Consider the following 27,958-nt stretch of genomic DNA (forward strand, 5'->3'; position numbering starts at 1 on the left):
GTGAATTTAATGAAATAGGTATTAACCTACGTTTTCTCACAACACTGGTTATTTTGACACTTTTCAACTATTTGAAGTAGGCTGACAGAGAGAGACACACAGAGAGAAAGAATAATCAATAATTAGTTTCGACCACTCTTTATCAGCCTTCTTCACTTTACTAACTTCTCCTCTCTCCACCTTTCCAACTATTTCACCTCAGAAACGTCTGTGTGTGAGTGTATAAAGACAAATGTATTAAATGAGATTTTCCGTTTTTTCAATTTTCTGTTTGGAAATATTTTATTTCTCAATTTCTACGTTTACTTAAATAAAAAACAAGTGATTTTTTTATACATTTGAAGTTTTATTTAAAAAATACACTAATTTAAAGAATATAATAATTTAAAAAATACAACAAATTAAAAAACTTTTATAAAAATAAAATAAAATTTTTGGCAGATATCGTGGCAGTGTATTATTGTAGTGGGGCAAATTAAGCAGCAACAGTTATAAATTATGCAAAACGCTACGCAAAGTTATGACGTTTTAACGGCAAAGTAATCGCACGGTTAATTCAGCGATTTCAGACATCGGGATCGTGCCTGATCTGTGATGAAGGTGGAAGACCGAGAACATGCAAGCACATACAGGATTGAAGAAGAAATATTACAAATTAAAGATCATCCTGAAAAAAGACAGCCCGATGTAGATCACATTTATGTATACCGAGTGTTGTGTGAAGATTCGCAACATCCGTACAAGACTGCGGCGTTCAAGAACTGCGGCGTTCAAGAACTGCGGCGCGTACGGATTATGGTGAAGCGAGTCGCCAAATGTCAGTGGCTACTCGAAAATGAGAGTCAAGAGCCAGGATTCTGCAGAAGGATTATTCTCTCAGATGACAGCTAGTTCGACCATGAAGGAGTCTGCCAGGAACAATCTTTGCTGGAACGAGTAAATCCCCACGCAATACAACCTAGGGCGTTCCAGAATCGATACACAGCTTAAATTTGTGGAGAGAACTTTCCCGATCGGTTGACTGGAAAAATTTGCCAGAGTTTTTGAAGAGGTGCCATTGGACAGTAGAAGAGGCATGTGGTTTCAGCAGGATGGGATTTTGGACCATATTAACACAGTCGCGAGAGCAGCACTCGACGAAATCTTTCCACACAGGTGGAATAGGAAGATGAGGATCCGTGGAGTGCCCCCACGATCATCGGTTCTTGATCCGCTTGATCTTTCTTGTGAGGCTAATTGAAGAATTCCCTCTACGACGACGTTGTTGATGACTAGAATGATTGGCGATCCGCTGGAATATAGCCCTGCTTGGCAATCCAGAAGTTGCTGGACTCCATGGCCAACTTATTAAGAAAAGCAGGCCATGCCTTCAAGTAAATGTCAGCTGTAAAAAGTTTTCTAGTTAATTACGAAAGAGAATGAATACAAATGTTAAAATAGCATACATTTAACTAATACTTACAGCAAATGCTCGAAATTTTGACCATTGACTTGAATGCATAGCCTCGCTCTTCTTAATAAGTTGGAGTGCATGGAGTCCAGCATTTCTTCAGAAATGTCTGCGAGGGCTATGTCCAGGCGTGCCGCCAAATCATCCGGGTCATTAACAATGCCTGTGTAGACGGAATTCTTCAAGTAGCCCCACAAGAAGAAATCAAGCGGATTTAGATCCGGTGATCTTGGGGGCCACTCCACAGGTCCTCGTCGTCCAATCCATCTATGTGGAAAAATATCATCCAGGGCTGCTCTCGCGACTCTGTGGTAATGTGGTGCAGCTCCATCTTGCTGAAACCACATGCCTCTTCTAATTTCCAATGGCACCTCTTCTAAAATCTCTGGCAACTCTGTTCTGAGGAACTGAGTATAAATATCCCCAGTCAACCGATCGGGAATCACAACAGGACCTATCTGTAAAAATAGTTAAATTATTAACAATTTTTCGAAGAAAAAATAATATCCCTGAAATTTATCATCTTACCACATAGGTTCCTACAATTCCTCCCCACAAATTTATACTCCATTTTTTCTGGAATGCCCTAGGTTGTGTTGCATAGGGATTCACTCGATTCCAGCAATGATTGTTCCTGTTATTGAAGACTCCTTCATGGTCGAACTTGCTCTCATCTGAGAATAGGATTCTTCTGCTGAATCCTGGCTCTTGACTCTCCCTTTCGAGTAGCCACTGACAAAACGTAGTTCGTTTTGCATAATCCGTAGGCCGCAACTCTTGAACGCGGCAGATCTTGTACGGATGTTGTGAATCTTCCTTTAACACTCGGTATACAGACATCTGATCTACACCGAGCTGTCTTCCTACACTACGCGTACTTTTTTCAGGATGCTCTTCGAATATTTGTAATATTTCTTCTTCCATCCTTGGAGTGCGCGTTGTTCTCGGTCTTCCACCTTCATTAGAGATGAGGCACGATCCCGTGTCCTTAAATCGCTGAATTAACCGTGCGATTACATTGCCGTCAGGATGCCGTCGCTCCGGGTAGCGTTCGGCATAATTTCTTATTGTTGCTGCTCGGTTTGCTCCACTACGATAATACATTTCCACGATATCTGCCATTTCACGCGGGGTATAATTCATTTTGTTTTTTTTTTTTAGTACGTCTTATTACATTCAGCTCTGTAATGCGACTAAAATTATTTAGTAACTAGGCAACAGTGATACTAGAAGTGACACAGTTACAGTCAAAAAATTATTTAGTATCCAAGTAACTTTGCGTTTTTAATTCATGTATGTACCCCCTCTACTAGACTGTTTAATCGACAGCGCCAAAATATTAAATTACTGCTAAGTAAGCGGTGGATTGCGCTTTCAAATATTTTATGATTAAATTTTTTAAACAGAAAATTGATAAAACGGAAAATCTCATTTAATACATTTGTCTTAATACACTCACACACAGACGTTTCTGAGGTGAAATAGTTGGAACGGTGGAGAGAGGAGAAGTTAGCAAAGTGAAGAAGGCTGATAAAGAGTGGTCGAAACTAATTATTGATTATTCTTTCTCTCTGTGTGTCTCTCTCTGTCAGCCTACTTCAAATAGTTGAAAAGTGTCAAAATAACCAGTGTTGTGAGAAAACGTAGGTTAATACCTATTTCATTAAATTCACGAGTGATTAAAAGTAAAATCAGTGATAGTGCTTTCTGGAAAACATCGAGGAGCCAGTTTGAAGCTTTTCCAACAACTCCGGTGTTAAAGAACATGGTGAACATTAAATCGGTAAGTCTCATTTTCTCTGTCATCAATGCATTGATTTTACATCATTCTCTTTAGCTTCGTTAGTAGGAAGAGAATGCCTTTATGCATCGCCTATTAGTGAATCAGTGCGCTAGCGCGACATCTTAGCTTCTGATACTTTCCGTTTCATTGCGACAACTCGCTCTTTCCATCAATTCAGTCAATGATACTTGTACTGAATTGAATTGAAATTGTAATGAAGAGGATTTGGCTATTTTGAAATTAATCTAATAGCCAAATTAAAGAAATAAATAGCAAAAGTATCATAGCGCGCGATCGATAATTGTTCTTTTCTCGCGGGGTGTTCGTCTATTGTTTCTTCACTTTCTTTACTCTGCATTGTGCCTTTAAAGTCGTTCGAAAAGGACCGAAAAAGGGACATTTTTAAACGCGAATAACTTTTAAACCCCTAGAACGATTCGAACGAAATTTTGCATGTGCACTCGGGTTGTCACCCCGAACCTCCAGTTCCTAGATAATGCGGTCGTTTCGTTACACCCTGTAGATAGTTGCATCTCTCATTTAGGGAATAGACCCTTACGTACTCTTAGAGAAACTGACGAAGGAACCCCATTTCGAAACGTAAATACGCGAAGACGGAATACACTAACTATGGCTCACCGTGGCAACGCGAACAACGACGCCCCAGAATTAGACCATAGTTACACCGCAGAACGTCTGCCTATCAGAATAAAAGACGCACCAACAAACACGATTCCTCATGACGAAAGCGTCCCTCCTAGCGCCATAAATGCTGAAATTAGAAGATTACACAACAACATAAGGCCCCGCGAAATTAGCGCAATTGAAGAAGAAAACGCGAAACTGAGAGACGAACTCTCCAGACTACGTCAAAATTTTAATAGGCTCCCCGCGAGAACCTCCACGGCAAGACCGGCACAACGAACATCGTATGTGACTCCCTGCGAAAGACCTCGATACGTGCCAGATTTAGACGATGAGGAAGAAGAAGAACCTCATCACGGATATGCTTCCCTATATGTAACTCTCGGAAGAATTCCAAAGTATAAAGGAGACCCAGACGAGCTAGAACCGTTTGTGAATTCTATAGTTATGGCAAATCAAAATCTACACCCGTTAGATAGAGAAGAATTTCTACGGCAGGTTAGATTCACAATACTAAGAGGCAAAGCTTATACTGAAACCAAGCACAAAGTAATCGAAAATATCGAGCAACTAATACGAGAATTAGAAGAAGCGTTCAAACCCCGACGGTCTACCGCGACCCTCCAAAATAGTTTAAATCGATGCCGACAAGGAAAAGATGAATCGGTACGATCCTATGCTTCTCGACTAGAAGACATATTATCAGGTTTGAAGGAAAGATGCATCACGCCAGCAAATGACCCGGCTAAAAACAAAGCCATAGAAGAACTGTTAACGCAACAAGCAAAACATCAATTCATAAAAGGATTGAATTTTAAACTCCAAGTTATGGTACCATCGTGCGAACGTGCAACTCTCAGAGAATCAATTGCTGTCGCTATCGATCGTGAATCCTTGACTCGCTCCGACGAAGAGTACAGAACTCAACAGGGCTCGACCCATTGCAGACGCGATAACCAAGGACAACAACGACCCTCAGGACAACGGAATAATTCGCACCTCCATTGCAAACGCTGCGATAGGAAAGGACATGTAGCCGAAAAATGCTACGCGCGACGTAGCAACGCTAAACAGACTCAGAATCACACATCTTCCGTTAACAAGGTATCTACCTCTTGCAATTACTGTAAAAAACCAGGACACACCGTCCAAGAGTGCCGCACCCTAAAAGCAAAGCGAGAAAGAGAGACGCAACAAAATGCAAATAACTCAGAACAGCCAATTAACGAAAATATAAATCGACCAACAACTGTAGGAAATCTAACCGCTAATATGGTACTATGTACTCCTATAAAAAATTTGATCGAAGTACAAGCCGCTGAATTCATTCGACCAGCAACCTTACTCTTCGACACTGGAGCCGATGTCTCCATAGTTAAAATAAGAGTCCTGCGCAAAGAAACAATAGCTGACAAAACTCCTATTACGCTAACAGGAATAAGTGGAATACCTGTGAAGACACTAGGATCAGTTTACCTACACATAAAAGTCGGAAAATACACTATAACCCATAAATTTTAAATAGTAGCAGACACCTTTTCGCTAATAGCCGACGGACTAATCGGTATGGATTTCTGGAAAAGAAACAGCTTCCATTATGAAAAGGACGTGTCCTTGACGATGCTGGGACACACCTGGCCAATGAAACAAGTAGTATCACGTACGGTGTCACTAAAACCGAGATCCCAAACATTAGTAGCCGCGTTAACGGATAGCAAACAAGATGGCATTGTAAACGGACACCAAATACTACCTGGAGTGTATATAGGTAACTGTGCCACTAGGCCAACCAACTCTACCTGATGCGTCAGCATTTTGAACATCACGGAGAAAGAACTCGAGATACCCTTGCCTACAGTCGTGTTAGAAGATATACCGAGTCCACCGACTCAGGGCGACGACCCTTCGGTTCCGATAACCGTATACGCTGTAAATAATTGCGCCAGCGATCAACTCGCCCGGCTAAAGTCTCAATTAGAACTAAATCATTTAAATCAGGAAGAATTGCGCACTCTAACAGAACTCTGTGAGGAATACAATGATATATTTCATTTAGAAGGTGACAAACTCCTCACTACTGAAGCGGTAAAACATACCATTACTTTGGTAGAAAATACCAAACCTATCTTTAAAAAACCCTATAGGTTACCTGAAAAGCATAAACAGGAAATTGATAGACAAATTTCTCAGCTAGAAGCTGACGGAATAGTACGGCCGAGCCGAAGCCAGTGGAACGCGCCACTGCTCGTGGTACCCAAGAAACCCGATGCTCAAGGAAATATAAAAATGCGCATCGTCGTAGATTTTCGCAAGATAAATGAAGCTACTATAGGTGATGCCTATCCATTGCCGAACATCACCGAAATATTGGACCAACTAGGCCACTCGAAATATTTCACCACCCTTGACCTAGCCTCTGGATTTCACCAAATAGGCATGGCCGAAGAAGACAAGGAAAAAACAGCCTTCTCCACACTCCTAGGGTACTACGAATACAACCGCATGCCCTTTGGATTGAAAAACGCACCAGCTACATTTCAACGCTTAATGAACACCGTATTATCCGGACTCCAAGGAAACCAATGTTTCGTCTACCTAGATGATATAGTAATTCACGCCCCTACTCTAATAGAACACAATAAAAGACTAAAACAACTGTTCAGTCGACTGCGTGAAAATACTCTTAATTTGCAACCGGAAAAATGCCGTTTCCTTCGTAAGGAAACTTGCTACCTGGGACATATAATTACAGACAAAGTCATCTCTCCAGGCCCAACTAAAATAGAAGCTGTAAAAATTTTCCAGCACCCAAGAGCGTAAAGGACGTGCAATCCTTTTTAGGCCTAGCAGGCTATTACCTAAGGTTCATTGACCATTTTGCTAACCTGTCAAAACCCATGACGAACCTATTAAAGAAAGGAGTGAAGTTCAATTGGACCTCCCTCGAACAATCGTCATTTGAAAACCAAAAGGAAAGATTAATTACTGCACCACTTCTGCAATACCCAGACTTTCATCTTCCTTTCATTTTGACCACGGACGCCTCCAATAAAGCAATAGGAGCCGTGTTATCGCAAGGCGAGGTAGGCAAAGACCTCCCCGTTGCTTACGCCAGCAAAACGCTTAACAAGGCCGAAGTAAATTACAGCACCACGGAAAAAGAATTAGCAGCTATAGTTTGGGCTGCACAAAATTTTCGACCTTATTTATATGGTACTAGATTTACCATCATCACAGATCATCAACCACTCACTTGGCTTTTCAATATAGAAAACCCAGGCCCCAGACTGATGCGTTGGAGATTAAAATTAGCCGAGTACGATTACGAGATTAGATACAAACCAGGTACTCAGAATACAAACGCAGATGCGCTAAGTCGTATATACGTGACCACGCGCTCAAGAGCACGGCAAGCCGCCCCAAGGCCAACCGACTCAAACGAAGATGCAACCTCAGCTAATTCCGACGCCGAGGAAGAAACAGCTGATGAGAAATCATCGACCTATACTCCCGTAATGATAAGTCAAATCCTTTACGAGTATCACGATACTCCTTTCGGAGGACATGAAGGCGTAAATAGAACCCTGCAAAGAATTAAAATTAAACACGTCTGGCCAAATATGAAAAAAGATATTGAAGAATACATAAAAAAATGTGACAAGTGCCAACGCAATAAAACAGGCAACGTGAGACGTGCACCAATGCAGATAACAGACACGCCAGTAGATCCCTTCGAAAAGGTCGCCCTAGATATAATAGGACCATACCCTGCTACCCAACAAGAAAACAAGTACGCCTTGACCTTCCAAGATTTTTTTACAAGATGCAGTATAGCCTTACCAATTCAAGACCAGTCAGCCCCTACTGTGGCGCGACTGTTCGTTGAAAGGATCATTTTTTCTTATGGGTTACTCCAGAAGGTTTTAACTGACCAGGGCACTAACTTTCTAAGTAACCTCTTTAAGGACGTCTGTAAGCTATTAAAAATTGACAAGATACAGACCACGGCATACCACCCACAGTCGAATGGTGCGCTGGAAAGGTCGCACCGAACATTGGCGTCATACTTAAAAAACTTTGTCAACGAAGATTTAGATAACTGGGACGAATGGTTACCCTACGCCATGTTCATCTGTAACACTACGCCACACACAGCTACAGGCCGAACGCCTTTTTCATTGCTATTTGTACGCGAGGTTGAATTACCGACCACGCTCAAATATCCGCCGCAGCCTACGTATACATTCGAAGATTACTATACCGAGCTTCGCGAAAGAATTCGCTCGACAGGTAACGTCACGAAAGACCAAATAATATTGGAAAAGGAAAAATCGAAGGTTTATTATGATCACAATACGCAAGTATCAAATTACGAAGTAGGAGACCAAGTATTGTTGAAGAGAGAAATGATTCGCGCTGGAAGACCGAAGAAATTAGAACCCCTATACGACGGTCCCTATACCATAACCGCAAAACTAAGCGAATTAAATTATGAATTAGCAGTGGGTAAAAAGAAAATCGTAACCCACGTCAATAGGCTAAAGCCTTATCACGTGTAGTTACCGACTCAACCACCCACACATACCATCCTCTCTCATCTCCTTTCCCCATCACCCTAATCTACTTCCTACTACAATTTTTTTTCATAATTACCACTAAAATTCAATAATCAACTTTACAATATTTTTATATAACAGACTTAATACCTTATAAAAAAAAAATATTTTATATATTTTATATATACCAAATCAACTCTTAAATATTTTCATCACAATTAATAAGTTAAGCTCGATTAAAAAAAAAGAGATATATATATACACTGCCGGTCAAAAGTTTAAGACCACTTGAGAAATTTGGCTCAAAAACAGTTACCTCTTTAAATGCCCATAACTTTTCAATGAGAAAAGATAGGAGAAAATTCAAAACACCATAAGAAAGGTGATGAAATTCTACATATGATGGAATTACTTTCATTCGCCAGAAGCTTATAATTTACGAATATCCATTAAATGAAATAGGTGTAAAATTTTTAATTTTTAATTTTTTGTTTCGCAAATTCAACTGCTTTTACCACTTACAAGAATTGTGGTACGTATCTGAAACTTTGGTGACATAATGCTCAAAGTTTTAGCTTTAATTTGAGCCATCAAACGTAACGATATTCATCGTATTTCCTTATTTTCATAACGTTTTTCTGAGTAATGTCGAGAAAAATTGTTGACCGAAAAACAACTGCCCAAGCATTTAAGACAATTTCAGATCGAAGAATCCGTCGGTATTAACGACTTATTCTACTTATTCCATATTGCACTTTTATTCAATTAACACAAAGCACTATTCAATTTTAGATTAAATCAACAAATGTAGAGTAATAATTAACCAAATATATTTTATTAATTCGAAGATTTACAATTATCATATTACTTTTAATTGAATAAAAGTGCAATATGGAATAAGTAGAATAAGTCGTTAATACCGACGGATTCTTCGATCTGAAATTGTCTTAAATGCTTGGGCAGTTGTTTTTCGGTCAACAATTTTTCTCGACATTACTCAGAAAAACGTTATGAAAATAAGGAAATACGATGAATATCGTTACGTTTGATGGCTCAAATTAAAGCTAAAACTTTGAGCATTATGTCACCAAAGTTTCAGATACGTACCACAATTCTTGTAAGTGGTAAAAGCAGTTGAATTTGCGAAACAAAAAATTAAAAATTAAAAATTTTACACCTATTTCATTTAATGGATATTCGTAAATTATAAGCTTCTGGCGAATGAAAGTAATTCCATCATATGTAGAATTTCATCACCTTTCTTATGGTGTTTTGAATTTTCTCCTATCTTTTCTCATTGAAAAGTTATGGGCATTTAAAGAGGTAACTGTTTTTGAGCCAAATTTCTCAAGTGGTCTTAAACTTTTGACCGGCAGTGTATATATATATAATTTTAATTCTACCGTACTTTTTCCCCTCTCATATGATTATTAGAATTTTTAAAATTTTTTTTACCCTCCTTTCCTTTTGTCCTAACTATCTCTAAAAACTTAACTAATAGGAAAAGGTACTAGAACTAAAAATTAAACGAACACATTAAAAATAAATTGGAATTTATTCAAAACCAAAAAAAGAATCACCTTTCCTCCACTCACAATTGTTACAACAATTTTCTTAAAAAATATATAAACATTTGTTTAATTTTGAATGCAAAAAAAAAAAATTTTTTAACTAAATTAAACCGTGGTAACGGAGGACGTCCTTCTCCTCCAACGGCGGACCCGTCCACCCTTCAACCTGCTGGTTGGGATACCCCCAACCACGGTAGGGCTCCACCCCAGTGTATTGGAGCCACCTTATCCCGAACAGGTCGAAGACGACCCAGAAGCTATCCTCCATGCTCTGTCATAATCCCACTCATGGTACGTCTGGATGCGGTCCGACTTTCGGCACATCCTCCGGAACTGCACCGCACCCACGTTGAAGATTATGACTAAATAAACAAAAGAAAAAGGATAGAAACAACGAAATTAAAATTAAATAGAAACAAAAACTAAAACAAAAAAAAAGAGAGAGAGACACTCACCATTATTTAGCCTTAGGAAAAGGCGACGACCCTGGCCGTCAATCTCCCCTCGGTCGTACATGTCTTTCCGCTTGTATATTTGAACAACCATGTCACCATCGGTTTCCAGAACTTTGAGAATCGAAATGAAATTCCCCGTACGGAAACCACTAATATATAGTGCATTCCCCACTTCGCACAAATTTACGCAAAAACGCTGACCCAATGTCTACGAACTAGACGCACCTTCGCGACCGGCTAAAATCACTCCCAGTAGAAATAAAACTTAATAAAACTTTATATATTAAAACTCCACAATTAACCAAACATACCATTTATTATAGGTGCATGGTGACCCTTATGGTCATAACGATCCACAGAAGCTTCTAGCAAGTACAAAATATTCCCATCAAAGGTCAACCGGGACTATTCTACGAAAAATTCGGCACGGTCAATTTTTATAAAGAAAAATGGAAATTAGTGATAATCACCGACATAGTAGAATATCGCCAAAGACTCGCGCAACTAGACAAATTCCTATATGACCACACCCTTTGCTACAAACAAGAAGGAAGAAAAATCTGTAAACACCCCGTCCTTGATATCGTCTACAAATTAGAGACAGCCGAAAAGAACCTAGACGAAATAGATGAAATAACGTTACATCAAGAGAGAAACAGACGAGGACTAGCAAACGGAGTAGGGTCAATCGGAAAAATTTTATTCGGAATAATGGACAGTAACGATGAAGAAAAAATAAATAAACATCTATAAAGCATAGATCAAACAGTAGAAACCAACAAATTAGCACTCCTAAAACAAATTCAAATTATCGACCAAACTATAGAAATTTATAATAACACGTTACAAAAAATAGACGCGAACGAAAAAATGCTGATGAAAACAGCACGTGATCTAGAAGCCCAAGCGGACGAACGAGAAGCTCTATATAACATTATTCTTACATCCGAAGAATTAATGATAGACACGGAACACTTACTAAATTTCGTAATACAGGCGAGCCAAGGAGTAATAAATCCGAAAATTATTCGTTATACAAAAATTCTCGAATACCTTAAAGATGCGATCCCTCACATCCCTCCTGGCACGCAATTCCCTTTTCCATTAGAAACACTAAACATACATTTAATTTCCAAACTAATGAAACCCACAATTTATACAAAAACAAATAAACTAATTGTAGTATTTCATATACCCCTAATAACGCCCAAAGAATTCGACCTTTTGCAAATATATCCAATCCCAATCCCTATTCAGAATTCTACAACACTACACTCCATAATAGACTTAAGACAGGAATACATAGCAATAGACAGCATTGCTGAGCATTATGCAGAATATACCGAAGACGAACTACAAAAATGTTATACGATAAAAGATAATTATTTCTGTCCAACGGATAAACCGTCCAAAAAATAAAAGCAGTTAATCCATGCGAAATTGTATTATACTTAAAATACATAGATATAAACACGTGCGAGCATAAACTTATACATTTAGTGCAACCGATGCTAATTCCCATGAAAAACCAAGCCTCGTGGATATACTCCACACCGCGATTAGAAATTGTAGAAGTAATCTGCAAATAAAAACCTACCTATAATATAGAGTTAATGGGCTCCGGAGTAATTAATTTATATAAAAATTGTATTCTAACAGCTACTGATTTTGTTTTGGAACCCGTACAAACCTCCAAGCCTAACAAACATAAAAACTATATCCCGCACTATAATTTCTCTTTGAGAGCCATAGATCCTGAAAACTACGTAGCAGCAATCAACACAACCAAAATTCCCAGGCTGCATAACATCCTGAACAAGGTCAACGACCTCAACACGCTTAGCATCCAGCTAAAACAGCTAAAAAAGGATGTACAAAACGAAGACCTGGGACAACACCACACCTATCAACATATGGCCATCTCATATTCCACTACAACGTTAATCATCATAGGATTAACCGTCTACATAATCTGGCGATATCTTCACAGAAGACCAAAACCTAAGCCAAGACTCAGGTCAATACAGGCATTGCCATCCAATGCCATCGTAACAGATGACGCCGCCGCCCCAGCAACGGACGACGCTGCCCCGACGCACATGATTATCGTCACACCTGAGCAAGCGGCAAATTTTCAATACGACCCCGATTATTAGTCCACCCTCTTCCTCCAGGGGGGGAGGGGTGTTATGTACATAGAATAAACATACATAACTCATTGGTACAATAAGCATTATATAATTAATATTATTAATATTATTATCATTTGAAGACATAATTAATAAATCTAAATCTATCATAGTTATACTAAAATACCAATAGCCTCATTGTAAAGGAGAATTACTCCTAATAGCGACAAATTCCTGAGTGTAATACGAAGCGCCAGACGCAGCTCGTTCACACTGTCGCCAAGGCTAAGTCCCGACACGTGGCAAATGCACTTCGACGGCAGTCGAATGTTCTAGAACAATAACGCATTTGACCATTGGGACCCGCAAATGTTACCATATAAGGTAATGTTTGACGCTGCACTTTGAGGGTAAGAGCCCCAAACGTGCAGCCCCAAAAATCAGTTCGAGTCTACAGCTAAGAGGAACCAGTCGAATCTTTTAGGACCTTCAGTCCTCCTGCCTCTTAGACTTCTCTAGACAATCCTTTGTCTATTAAGTACACTATTAACTAGCTCATAGCTCTGGTTATCAACTTGTATAAAGAAGAAACATTGTAAACAAATCTCAATAAATCTTATTATATAAAAGAATTTCAAGATTGTCGTGAATCAGCGATTGAACCACAACAAATTATATGCTAGTTAAACACTATAAGCTGACATATGCTATTCACTTGAGCTATAATGGTTGATGTGGAATAAATTAGAAGGCTAATGACATATCACAAGCTATAGTGTCTATAAATGCATTAAAACTAAAGATTTTGTAGTATATGATAGAATAATAATAGGTAATGAGCAATGTTTATCAGATGTATTTATCTATGGCATTAAATGCATATTTTTTTATGATACCAAAAATAAGCTCTTAAAATCAATGCAATTTTATATTTACCTTCGCTTCGTAGTACATTGCATTTAAAGTGTACACCTAACGGAGTAATACTTTCTTTCTGTTTGCATAATTAGTAGGAGAATCTGCCGGAAGCATGTTAAGGAGTATTTATACTCTTCGCTCACAGGGAGAAATCCTAAAAACACTATTACTGCAGGAGTATAATCCAATAGGTTGAATACAAAATCAGTGTTATAAAGCGGGTAACGAAACGACCGCCTTTTCTGGTAACTGGATGTTCGGGGTGACAGCCTGAGTGCACGTTTTAAATTTTGTTTGAATCATTCAAGGGGTTTAAAAGTTATTTCTATTTAAAAATCATCCTTTTTCGGTCCTTTTTGAACGACTTTAACAGCACAATGGAAAGTAAAGAGAGAGTGTAAAAACAATTGACGAACACCCCGCAAGATTGTAAAAATTATCGATCGCACACGACAATATATTTGCTATTTTTAAAATTAATTTGTCTATTGGATTAACTTCATAAATAGCAAATTGCTTTTCATTACAATTCCAGTTCAATTCAGTATAAGCATAATTGACTGAATGATGAAAAGAGTGAGTTGACGCAATGAAGGAAAGTATCAAAAGCTAAGATGTCGCGCGAGCGCATTGATAGTTTAATAGATAATGCATGAGGGCATTCTCATTTTACCAACGAAGGTAAAGAGAATGATTTAAAATCAATGTATTGATGATAGAGAAAATTAAACTTACCCATTTAACGCTCTCCAGGTTTCTTTAAATCGAAGTTTTTGAAAAAGCTTCAAACTGACACCTCGATGATTTCCAGAAAGCACACTATAACTTTTATTGTATTTAAATAATCGCGAATTTAAACAAATTAGGTATTAACCTACGTTTCTTCAAAATACTGGCAAATGTGACATATTCCTACTGTTTGAAGTAGGCTAATAAAGAGTGGTCGAAACTAATTATTCTTTCTCTCTGTGTCTCTCTCTTCAGCCTACTTCAAACAGTTCAAAAGTGTCAAATTAAACAGTGTTTTAAAGAAACGTAGGTTAATACCTAATTTGTTTAAATTCGCAAGTGTTTAAATACAAAAAAGTGATAGTGTGCTTTCTGAAGTCATCGAGGAGCCACTTTAAACCTTTTTCGAAAACTTCGATTCAAAGGAACCTGGAGAGCATTAAATGGGAAAGTTCAATTTTTTCTTTCATCAATACATTGATTTTGAATAATTCTCTGTAGCTTCGTTAGTAAAAAGAGAATGCCCTCATGCATTTCCTATTAAGCTATCAATGCGCGCGCGCGATATCATTGTTTCTGATACTTTCCTTCATTGCGACAACTCACTCTTTTCATCAATTCAGTCAATGATGCCTATACTGAATTGAACTGGAATTGTAATGAAAAGCAATTTGCTATTTATGAAGTTAATATAATAGTCAAATTCATTTCAAAAATAGCAAATGCATTATCGCGTACGATCAATAATTTGTACATTCTAACGGGGTGATCATAAATTTTCTTTGCACTTTCTCCACTTTCCATTTTGCAATTAAAGTCGTTCGAAGAGAACCGAAATACGGTTATTTTTAAATGTAAATAACTTTTAAACTCCTTGAACGATTCGAACGAAATTTTAATCGTACACTCAGGCTATCACTCCGAACCTCCAGTTACGAGAAAGGGCGGTCATATCGTTATACCCAGTATGATGAATTTTACAATGGCCTGTCTAAGAGTTGACATGCACGAGTTATAAGCTGTATGCCGGGAAACGCCTCCACTGTCATGCAAAATGTTATTATAAATTACATGATCGATAATATTTAAAAACATTAAAATCTGCTCTCTTGAATAAACTATAAATCTGTGACAAACTGCTTGAGATTGATTGCAGCAGCTTTAAAATTGCCAGTAACATATATATGGAAATATATTTTCTTCTCTATCATCTCCGGCAGCTGCTTTTCTTTTCATCATAATTTGTTCCAATCTTGTCACTCCACACTGCTTAACTGGTGGATGATGAAAACTTTTTACAATTGATGGTTTTCCTAAAATATGAAAGATTTGTTAAACAAAAAATATTCTTTTTGTTTTATAATTATTGAGGATTGCACGATAAAATTTTATATTTATCTAAATATTTTATTCATTCTATCCATAATCTTTTTTAATACACTATTTACCATTTTCCACATTATTCCCCAGTTCACACATAGACATGCAAACAGAATTGTCAAACGAGCAGCGTGCTCCAATTTAAGCGAGCGCTGACAAAAAATTAATCATATCTAAAATGTATAGAAAATAGCACGTACTCTAAAATTTGGCCTAGGCATTTTTCAGAGAAAATCCCCTCCACCATTTTTCCGTATTTTTTGGATTTATTATCATAGCTTTATTACTCAAGTCCCAATGATAGAGCAGATAGCCGCGTAGAATGGGGAGCCTAGCTACTGCGAAGTCGAAGCTCTTTGTAACGTTATTCCCATCAGTGTGAAGGGCCACTCGCACTACAGGTTTTCCTTTACCTTTGCCCGTCCTTATTCTTCGGTAACAGGGCGCCAGTTAGTCAGTTGGGTGGCCAACAACCGTACGTTATCATTTGCGTCTTTCGACCCCATTCTCTATTCAACATATACGGCCGTGCGGCTATGCATTTGGACGGTAGCGGTAGCCAGGGCCGCTCAGTGTGCTAGGTCATGGAGAGAGGGGAGGGTTCCTTACGGAAGTCCGAGCCTCGTAAACCTATTTGCTGAGGAGTATACATTTCCCTCTCACTACCCATACATAGGTGGTGGTGAGGAGTCTGAGAAATTCCGTTATCATTGTCAAGCATAGAGCCTACCAAGGGCGGACCACCACGAAGACAATGTTCTCGGTCCATTCAGCCATAGCGCAAAACTATCGGATTACACAGAGTACTGCGACACATTCCAGCGGGGCAATTACGTCCCTGCACGAACCCTTATGCATTGGCCGGTATCCAGTGTAACGTCCAGAGCTGTACGATTGCTAATTTTAAATACGTTACTCAAACTACAATGTTTATATTGTCGTTTGAGTCTTTAGGTAGCGTTATTTTTTATAAATAAGGCGTCGTGGGTAAGAAGAAAGAACTCTGGCCGCACAAAATGAAAAGAAAATATGAAATTTAGATTTGGAAATAAATATAATTCAAATATTACCTGGTGATGAATAACAATCAAATGAATGAAAATGGTAGTAGGGAAACTCTCCTGTTAAACGCTGCTTGGACTACGGTCGTCGTCGCCGTAGGGAACCAGGGATGATTGTGAGTGTACGGTGAAAAACAAAAATATGTGCACTGAATGGATTATATAAAAATGAATTTTAATAAATGATTCACTCGCCTACATAAAAAATTAAAGTTTTCGAATGTTTGAAAATATAAACAGAAAATGAACGCGAACTTAGTCTCGCTCTCTAGGTTAAAACTTTTAAAATTAATTTACCGAACTGACTTAATTAGGATCAAAACGTGCGAGAAGAGTGAAAGTATTTTGGAAAGAGAGTGAGTTTATCTTAAAAAGAGAGTGAATGCAGCGTCAATCCGCTCTGCTCTTAAATAATTAGCTGGGGGGGGGGGGGGGGGGGAGGACGTCGCGTCGCCTTTAGCCAATCAGAAGGTGCTACCGCCTAAGCTTGGGTACGCTAGAAAACGAGACAAAGGGTGCTGAGCTTGCACCTTTGCATACAATCGTTTACTTATGACTAAAACGCAATTATTAAAAATATTAACAAAATTTAATAATTAATACGGCATTAGCCATCGCATGAGCAAAATGTGTCCTAATCTAGGCGCAAGAGAAAAGTAATAAAAGGGAAAAAGGAAAAAACTGCGAGAGGGAAACGATCACCGTTTTAGGGTTAAAGATCCCACAACAATTAAATTGTTAAACGGTTGACCGCTTCCAAGGGCAAGTTTTATATATTAAAAATATTATGCACGTGGCTATCTGTGATTCGGTATCCCGTTGCTCGTGAGACCGGATATCCAGTAACCTAATGCTTCTTATTCTTAAGGTTGGACTTATATAGACGATGGTCCGAATGGTTACGGAGAAGAGAAGCAATTAAAATAGTTGAGCGTGAAGAAAAATACCCGAATGGTTACGGAGGAAGAACACTTAATTGTTCTGTTGTAATTATGTTCCCCATGGTTTATTGGGATTAGGAAAATCGAAATTCCAATATCTATCTTCGTAGATAATGGAATTTACAAAGTTTCGGTTGTTATCCTTACGCTGAAGGGCTTCTTTATATAAATAAAAAGCATGTTTGCAGCAAAGGCACGTGTTAAGTGGAGCGATAAATAACAGCGATCTGTGACAGATAATACAAAAGATGTAGTTAACATCCTTTGCAGTTCAAAGACGGTGTTGGCGTATCGTCGCTAAGATACTTCGTTTGTTGTCCGGAAGGGCGGCCTCGCAATAGGCACAGATCCTTTGGGCTGGATTGGTCCTAACATATTTATATAATAACCGCTCACAAACGAAAAGTTTCTTTGGGGCCATACTGGTGACAGAACGGATTCGATGATTCAATCTTGAATACAGGATGTATTAAAGATGGGATAGAATAGCATAAGGCAGTAAGCGTGAGATCCGCTGACTAGCGTCTGAGAGGAAACCTCATCGCAAGTAACTTGACTAACGGTGGGGTTCCGAGAAAGCAAATAGGGAGAGAGAAAGAGAAAGAAAAGAAAAACAAAATTAGTATTTGTTAAATAAATTGATCCAAAGAGGGGGAAAAAATGGAGAATTGTAGGATGAGGAAGATTTTGGACATTTTGGACCTTTGAATTTAATGTGCTGCATACAATCTTTTATTCCCGACTAAAGGGAATAAAAGAGAAATCGCTAGCGTTTTAAATGATCAAAAGGCAAAATTGACTTTCCAAAAAGAATGATAACAAAAGAAATATCGATTACCAATCGAGTTAATTAATTCCTTGCAAAGAAGGGGGAGAAACAGGAGCTGGGTCCGCGCGGCGCGGAGATAAGGACAGTCGCTGGTGCGTTTATTGGAAATACAAAATAACATTCTTAAATATAAATAAGACATTTACTCATAAGCGCAAGGAAAAAATAAATGAATCCATTGAAATGCTCAAGAAGCAACTTCAAGGGATGCGAACGATCGGTCTGAGCGTTATGATGAAAGAGAGATTTGAAACAATAACACATTTACTCTAGAGTAACAAATCTATTTAAAAGAAATAAAAAAAAAATGAAGTTGTCGGAACGCCTGAGAAGTAAGAGTAAACGGCTTGGACGTTACACCAGTCGTGACGTATGTGCAGTCTGGCATATAACAAATGCCTCACGTACACTGTTCAAAACTGAATCATGTACAGGTATAGTTTCTGCTTCCCTATACTATCTTGTAGCAAAAATGCTTCTCGCAAAATTGATTCATGTCCATCTCAACTCCTCTATACTATCTTATAGCAAAAATTTAAAGACAACAGCAGACGAAACGCGATATCGACAAATATGAAGATGACGTTTTGGACGTAGTAAAAGTATTATCCAAAAAGCATATTATTTATGTTGGAAAAGTAGGGATGTTGAAAAATGGAATGGAAAATAATGCAAATATGGTGCATATATATAATAATATTTATCAAGTATAAAAAGGAAGAGATCGGATGTAATTTTCAGCCTATAAAGAGGAAAGAGCATCAGATAAGTATCGGGAGCAGTAAATCAAAAGAAAGATTAAAGAATATTTTGCTTTATTAAATTAATCTTTCTTCTGACTTGCTGCTCCCGATACTTATCTGATGCTCTTTCCTCTTTATAGGCTGAAAATAACATCCGATCTCTTCCTTTTTATACTTGATAAATATTATTATATATATGCACCATATTTGCATTATTTTCAATTCCATTTTTCAACATCCCTACTTTTCCAAAATATATAATATGCTTTTTGGATAATACTTTTACTACGTCCAAAACGTCATCTTCATATTTGTCGATATCGCGTTTCGTCTGCTGTTGTCTTTAAATTTTTGCTATAAGATAGTATAGAGGAGTTGAGATGGACATGAATCAATTTTGCGAGAAGCATTTTTGCTACAAGATAGTATAGGGAAGCAGAAACTATACCTGTATATGATTCAGTTTTGAACAGTGTACGTGAACGGACCCATGACTGTCTGGCTGCCACGTTACACGCTCACCACCACTCACTAACACATCAGCACAGTCCCGCGGTCTCGTTCCGACTGGCTGCCATTGGTAGCCAGTGCATAACATACTGCTCAGCCTGCTTGAAGCGCGTAACCTGCGTTCAAGACAGACTCGATGTTCTATTTCCCCTTCCCATGGGAATTATAACGTGAATTTTAAGATCCCCGTTATAATCGGGTGAAACTGGCCTAGAAGGCCTTCCTAAATTGATGATAAACAAAAGAACTATCGTTTATTCCCTCCCCACACTTACAATAACCTTTGACTTCCTATATTACGTTTCAGATTTACCCGAAATAGAATTATATTGAGTCTGCACCTTTGCTGCGCTATAACCAGTCTGTGATATAGTCTGTAAGTTCGTATAATGTGAGTGTCTGTATGTGGTTAAGTAACGAAACAAAGAGAAAATGTTTACGATCGAGGAGTAGGGAGGATAGGAGATTTGCTCGTTTTTGAGTGGGGTATGGATAAGGCAGTTCCGGATTCGTCAATAAGAAAGAAATTAGGCTGTTCAAGGAAGACGTCTGGCTACGAATTTACGGAAAAGGAGTGAGAAGAAGACCATATACCTGGCGACTCACCTGGACCATATCATCTATAGTATGTTCGAGAAAGTCAAGCCTCGCTTAGGTGGAAAAAGTATAGCTAACAGGACAGAATCGGTAGATCCATCAATCACGTTGTCTCGACTACGACACGTGATATTAATCGGCCAATACCGATGAATTAATTGATAATATATGATGGTCCAGGATGAGGGGAGAGGCCCGAGGAAAGGAAGTTGAGGATTGCCTGTGATAGGACTCGCTGTCTTCCGACTGATGTTTCGAAGGGAGAAGACGTGACTGGTAGAAGATTATGGAGAAAAACAAATGGAGGCAGAGGAGTGCCCTCGAGGACTCGCTCTCTTCCAACTAGATCCTTTCGAAGGCAGCGGATGTAGTAGTTAGGACGCCAGTTTGTACGTGTGAAACCCGTAGGAGAGAGATGGAGCAGAGGAATACCCAGGAGTAGCAGCTGGAGGCAGGAAAGCGAGGACGAGGTGCCTACGAATGGACCTGCGGCGAGGCTGACCAAATCTGGTGCTGACCAATGGGAAAAGAAGGTTAGAGTTCCTCCTAATTATCTCTCTCAGCTGACGAGTTGGTGATGTAGATCGGCCAAGGAGGGGGGAGGTATCACGGCAGGTTTGGAGTTTTCCCGCTCATTTTCGCGGTTTTTCGCCGGCAGGCATCGCGGGAAGGATATTCTCTCCCGTGGTTCTGCCGGGTGAGACTGGCAGATCGGTGGTGGACTCTGGGCCTTGCCGGGGTATCACTCCCCAAGCATCTTATCACTGAATAGCTTAGTAGGGCGATTTTGGTTTGGATGGCCGATTCCCCTTTTATTTTTATTTAATTTGGATGCTGTGTAGACCGTCGGTTGGTCTTAGAGTCATCACCAATCCGGGACGCCGGTCCCTGTAAAAGTGAAGTGGTTCCTCCTTAGGTTCCCCGCTCTCGAGTCCGGTGCTAGGCGTCCGATTGGATGAGGGACGGGATCAGGACTTGCGATGCTGAACCGAAAGTATTCAGGGTGCCCGTTGCCCTGAAATAGGCCCCATCCAAGCGTCACTCCGGGGGGGGGGGGGGGGGAGAGCTTTCTGGAGGACGTAGCCAGAATGTGTGTGCCCATGGCGTGCCTCCTCATTGGACCGAGGTCTCGTGGTTCGCGTGTAGCCTCCTTCGGGACTTGGCGAAATATGTAGGGATTCACCATTTTTTTGACATCGGACCATACTCTCGTCAGCTGAAGAGATACCTGGCTGAAATCGTCCAGGAACTCCTATTCTCCCCGCTTCTCGGGTCGTATGTAGTCTGTTAGTATGTGTGTGTTAATTTGTATGGTATGATTGAGTCGCGTTATATAGTCTAACATGAGAAAAGGGGAAAAATTCCGAGCTTATGTATTATATTATGTAAGATTCTTTATTTAGGTTGTATTAAAGCTTAGGTCATTTTGTCCCCGAGATCGTATGAGTTAGTTCTTTATTCTCATCGCAATACCTATAATGACCTAGGGATAACTCTAGTAAAGTACACTATAGTCAATCAATGAGAATTCTCCCAATCCTGCCCTCTCCTTTACCTTAGGGGGCTCACTAGCCGAGCAAATATGTGTATGTAATGATTTTCCAAGACTCGGTCACAAGATCTGGCCTGGCGCCCGACAATTATAATTAATATGTTAGAATTTACCTCCCCGTAACCTTGATATTGAAGTCTTGAAAATTATAATAATACATCTTTATTCGGTGATATTGACCGCCGAAAGTTTGGAAAATATTCTCCGCTATCGAACTTATAGAAACAGCTATTTTTAGGACTCCCCGAGTCCGCTTCTCTGTATATCAGGTTGCCTAAGTTGCTTGGCATGGCCTTGCCTTACTTCCTAGGAAAACCTGGACATTGCTACCTGGAGCCCCAGTCTTTTTATCCGGGCCTCTGCCAGTCAACAACGTCCATCCTTGACATTAGCTATAATCCACTCGTGACCCTATCCCACGAGTGATTAACGTAGGAATCAATAATATCCATTATTCCGTAGCTTTTATATTCTTTATTCGGTATCTCGGGTACGTAACGGGGAACTTCGTTACAAGTTGTAGAAAATAATTTGGTAGTACTTTTTCGACGCTGAATGCATCCCCTTAACATTTTATGCACTTCTTTCAGCATTATCCATTCTTCAACATTTAAAGCATATGATTTGAAGCCAGCAGTTTTTTGGCATAATACGCCAAGTACGTGGCTGTTTTTAGGAGCTTCTTCTAGCATAGTATTAGAAGAGTTCCATCGTGTAGACACATCTAATACGGGTGTCAATTGGCGTGAAATATCGGTAGCCTCGCATGCACTACGGAACTTATTTAATAGTTGCTCGGACCATTTAATTTTGGAAAAAATTGATCGTATTTTACCAATTGAATTGGAATTATCTTCAATTTCCTCGGTTTTACAGTCAGCTTCGACGGAGTCTGAATCATTACCATAAATTATTTTTTCAATGCTCTTAGAATTCAGTTTTAAACATTGGAATAAATTTTGTACCGCTGGATTTGGAATGTGTGCAAAGCATGTAAAATGGCAGTCTTCCACATTTCAATCGGATATTAATATTTGAAGCTCACTGATAAAAGATGTGTTGTCTGCATCATTATCTAATGTTATTCCTTGGACTTTGCGGATTAAGTCCTTGTTTTCTAGCCATTTAAAAAATGTCATAATTATATCTTTACCAGTGTGCTTCCCGTGAGCAGGAAAAAAAATTTTATTGCAACGTCCGATTAAACCGACACACAAAAAAAGTGGTCTGTACTTTGAACCAAAACCACCTATACTTATGTATTTCGATGCGCTGATTCCAAATCTGAAGTCCGGTTTGATCAATAACATCCAAAATCTCGAGAAAAATGCAAAAAAAAACGTCAAAATTGACAAAAATCGCATTTAATTCTGCAAAAAATGCAGAATAATATTTTATGATCTGAAAAAAGTAGATTTTATTATGAATTTGTATACGCTGAATCGAAGTCTATAGTCAGTTTGGTCAAGCATCCCCATAATTTCAATTTAATTGTAAAAAAAAACGCAGAATGTGACAAAAATTAACCCCCACTACTTGACCCTTCAAAATATCTACTACCACCACTATATAGTAAGTTTAGTCTTATGGAGCAATATGTCGAAGCTTTAAACAAAGATGGTGATTGTTTTCAATATTAAGTTAGTAGTCTAGTAAATCAACCGGCTTTGCAGGGTGTTTTTCGTGATTTTTTTTGACTACCTAAATGAAATGCAAAAATTCTGGAAATATTATATGTCATTAACACCATATTGAATTATGCGAAAAATTTTTTTTTTAATTTTTACGATATTTTATTTAAATTATATGGGGTCAAAGTAGGTAAATAAAAACATGTGCTGCTGGCCCGTGAGGTATCTCCAGTTAGGGTAATCGGAAACAAAAAACTGCTACGGATTATCGTTTACTAGGAATATCATTCTGGCCGGAACTGGAACAAATTAATTTGGTTGAAAAATAACACAATGGTGGACTTCGAAAGAAAAAGGTACAATTTTATTAGTGTAAATTGGGTTGTAAATTGAAAAGTAATTGATGAAAAATAATAATTCTAGTTCCTGGCAGAATTACAGATGTGTGGAACTACCTGTAAAAATTTCAGCCCGATCGGTTCATTAGAAAATCTGTTATGCCTCGGGCCGACCGAGAAAATGTGGTTTCGAGAAAAAGCGTTTAAAATTTGGTTGACAGAAATTTTATCATCACACTAATCGTCGATCCCCGGTGTGTACAATAAGCCTTTGGTCTCTTTATACGTGTCAAACACGGGTATATCTGGTTATATCCTTTCGTATATTAAAAGGTATACGAAACTCCAACGAAATAGGAAAGTGATGAGTCATAATAGTGAGGAATAACCGTTAGCATCTGTCGCGCAACTTACAGCGTTCAATTATGCGGCGCTCTGGAATATATGTTATATCTTTGTTAATATTTTGTAAATCGGTTTAAAATTTATGCACCATATTCTCATGTTGGTGTACTATCAAAATATGAAAAAAAAAAGAATTTTTTCGACCCAAACAACTAGACTATTTCATTAAGAAGAAATATTTCTTGCTATAAATGACGCTAAAATGAAAGAGGGTATTTTCGATGGTCCTTAATTTCGTAGGTTATTTGGAGATGAAAATTTTATCTAAAAAATTAATGATGTAGAGATAGCTGCTTGGAAAGGCTTCAAAACTGTTTCTCAGAACTTTTTAGGAAATTAGATAAATATGCATTATAAAAATATAATAAAAGATTTGTTGAAAAATGTGGTTTTCTTAATGAATCTGAAATTGCACTTCCTTTAATTTCACCTTGATTATTTCCCTGAAAATCTTGGAGACAACAATGAAGAACAAGTGGAACTATTTCATCAAGTTATAAGTGAATTGGAGACTCGATATAAAAGTAGGTAGAATAGGAATACGATAGGAGATACTTGCTGGACGCTAAAGACATATTTAATCAAGGAAAATCATATAGAAAAAGAGAAACCAACTGCACTGATCATTTTAAGAATAAAGAGTTCGTTAGAAAAGGAGGACGGTGTATTTCTTATCAGATCTTGCTAGCGTCTCTCTCATATCATAATTTTTTATGATTTTTGCCAGATCTTGGCTTGGTGCAGTTAAACCAATTTTATATTTAGATTCAACGCATGAAAATGCATACAAAACCGTGCTTGGTTAAGATGTAAAAAGTATTTTTACAATTTTATGAATAATTTAATCAGAGTATTGGTCAATTTTGACGACTATTTACATTCTCTCGAGATTTTGGATGTTATTTACCAAAACGGACTTCAGATTCGGAATCAGCGCATCGAAATACTTAAAGATAGGTGGTTTTTGTTGAAGGTACAGACCACTTCTTTTTGAGTGCTGGTGTAATTTAACATACAGTAACATTTGTGGTTAATTTTAATGAGGTTAGAAGGTTGTATTGATAAACTAATCTTTTTTCATCATTTAAATTTGTCATAACTTGGTTTATATGTATGTTTAAATACTGAATCTTTGTACTTTTATGTAATTATAAGTAATCATATGTCAGCTTACAGCATAGCTGATGCAGAGTATTTAGATAAGCTGAATTGGATGACAAGGAACAAATTGGAAGGTAATGAAATTTTATAATATGTTATTTTAATTTAATAAGTTTTCCTCTTAAATATGATTTTAATATTATTATTGTTCCCTAAATGGCAGATTGCTTTAGAAATATACCAGAAAAAGCAGGATAACTGAATGACTGATTAAACTGATGCAATATAGAGGGTGTAACGAAACGATTGCATTTTCTCGTAACTGAAGGTTCAGGGCGACAACCCGAGTGCACGTGTAAAATTTCGTTCGAATCGTTCCAGGGATTTAAAAGTTATTTCCATTTAGAAATCACCCTTTTTCGGTCCTTTTTGAACGACTTTAGCTGCACAATGGAAAGTAGAGAGAGTGAAAAAACAATTGATAAACACCCCGCAAGAATGTAAAAATTATCGATCGCACGCGATAATACATTTGCTATTTATTTCTTTAATCTGACTATTAGATTAATTTCAAAAATAGCAAAATCCTTTTCATTACATTTTCATTTCAATTCAATACTAACATCATTGACTGAATTGATGGAAACAGCGAGTTGATGTAATGCAAAGAAAAGTATCAAAAGCTAAGAAGTCGCACGAACGCAATGATAATTTAAATGACAATGTATGAGGGTATTTTCTTTCTATTAACGATGTTAAGAGAATGATTCAAAATCAATACATTGATGATATAGAAAACTAAACTTACCTAGTTAATGTTCTACAAGTTTCTTTACATAGAACTTTTTGAGAAAACTTAAAACTGGCTCCTCGATGATTTCCAGAAAGCACACTATCACTGATTTTACATTTGAAAACTCGCGAATTTAAGCAAATCAGGTATTAACCTGCGTTTCTTTAAAACACTGGTTAATTTGACACTTTTGAAATGTTTGAAGTAGACTGATTAAGAGTGATCGAAACGCCAATTACTAATAGTTCTTCCTCTCTGTCTGTCTCTCTCTCTCTCTCTCTCTCTCTCTTCAGCCTACTTCAGACAGTTCAAAGGTGTCAAATTAACCGGTATTTTGAAGAAACTTAGGTTAATACCTAATTTGCTTAAATTCGCGAGTATTCAAATGTAAAATCAGTGATAGTGTGCTTTCTGGAAATCATCGAGGAGCCAGTTTTAAGTTTTCTCAAAAAGTTCTATGTAAAGAAACTTGAAGAGCATTAACTAGGTAAGTTTAGTTTTCTCTATCATCAATGTATTGATTTTGAATCATTCTCATAACATCGTTAATAGAAAGAAAATACCCTCATAAATTGTCATTTAAATTATCATTGCGTTCTGCGACTTCTTAGCTTTTGATACTTTTCTTTGCATTACGTCAACTCGCTCTTTCCATCAATTCAGTCAATGATGTTAGTATTGAATTGAAATAAAAATGTAATGAAAATGATTTTGCTATTTTTGAAATTAATCTAATAGTCAGATTAAAGAAATAAATAGCAAATGTATTATCGTGTGCGATCGATAATTTTTACATTCTTGCGGGGTGTTTATCAATTGTTTTTTCACTCTCTCTACTTTCCATTGTGCAGTTAAAGTCGTTCAAAAAGGACCGAAAAAGGGTGATTTCTAAATGGAAATAACTTTTAAACCCCATGAACGATTCGAAGGAAATTTTACAGGTGCACTCGGGTTGTCGCCCTGAACATTCGGTTACGAGAAAATGCAGTCGTTTCATTATATCCTGTATATTTGTCAAACAAAACATTGAATGATTAACAGGAAAAATTGCATATACATTTTTATAACTTTGATAAGAAATTATTCACGTTTTACACTTAATCTCTATTATCAATCAAAAATAGAGGTTACTTTCATCTCACAGCATTAATCTAATATTTAAATTGCTAGATGCACAAGGTAACTCATACAAATCTGTCACATATTTAAATTTATAATCAATTACAAAAATATCATCTTCTTTATATTTTACAATATTTTTAATTAATGTATATGTATTGTCCTTGTTAGTTCACTTACCTTTTATGTCTCATAGTCTTCACTTTGTGAATAGGATTGGGAATGGATTCAGTAGGGCTAATTAACAACACCATGTTTATTCCGTGAATCTAAATGTTATCCCTGGCCTAGGCATAAAAACCTTCCGGAATGAGGGAAAAGCCCAAGCAAGGTCTTTCATGATTTATTTTAAAATGGTTAACAAATACATTCTGCAATCTCTCCTTTCCATCCCAGTCGTCAGTCACCGCGTCTGCACTCAACTCGCAGCCAAGATCGTCAAACCGATCCACGACTTACCACATTCACCCAGACCAGCAATTGGTCTTCACCTTCACCCTATCAGCTCCCTGATGGCGACTTGTGGCATTCACACTCCCAGCTCCCTGGAAGACTACTGACTGACTTTATGCTGCTCTGCTTACTCACTCTCTCTCTCCCCAGAGGGCGCACGTCACCATCTTTTGACGACTGGGATGGATACATCATATTTCCTTAGTCTACATGATCATACATATACGGATGATCACGGTTTCTCACCAACATTCCGCCCGCCTTCGTCA

At 38.0% G+C, this 27,958-nt stretch overlaps 1 protein-coding gene across 1 annotated transcript in view; it reads left to right on the top strand.

The window, feature by feature from the left end:
- Positions 1 to 27,958, top strand: part of LOC136774330 (diacylglycerol kinase theta) — a 2,104,019-nt gene that overhangs the window by 163,445 nt on the left and 1,912,616 nt on the right. Inside the window, exon 2 of the mRNA XM_066728589.1 lies at positions 25,393 to 25,458. Coding sequence (XP_066584686.1) covers positions 25,393 to 25,458 — 66 coding nt within the window. The remainder of the gene's footprint in view (positions 1 to 25,392; positions 25,459 to 27,958) is intronic.

Source organism: Prorops nasuta, unplaced genomic scaffold (assembly GCF_024137725.1).
Source record: "Prorops nasuta isolate Cenicafe-Biocafe unplaced genomic scaffold, Cenicafe_Pnas_1.2 PNAS00001, whole genome shotgun sequence".
Lineage (NCBI taxonomy): Eukaryota > Metazoa > Arthropoda > Insecta > Hymenoptera > Bethylidae > Prorops > Prorops nasuta.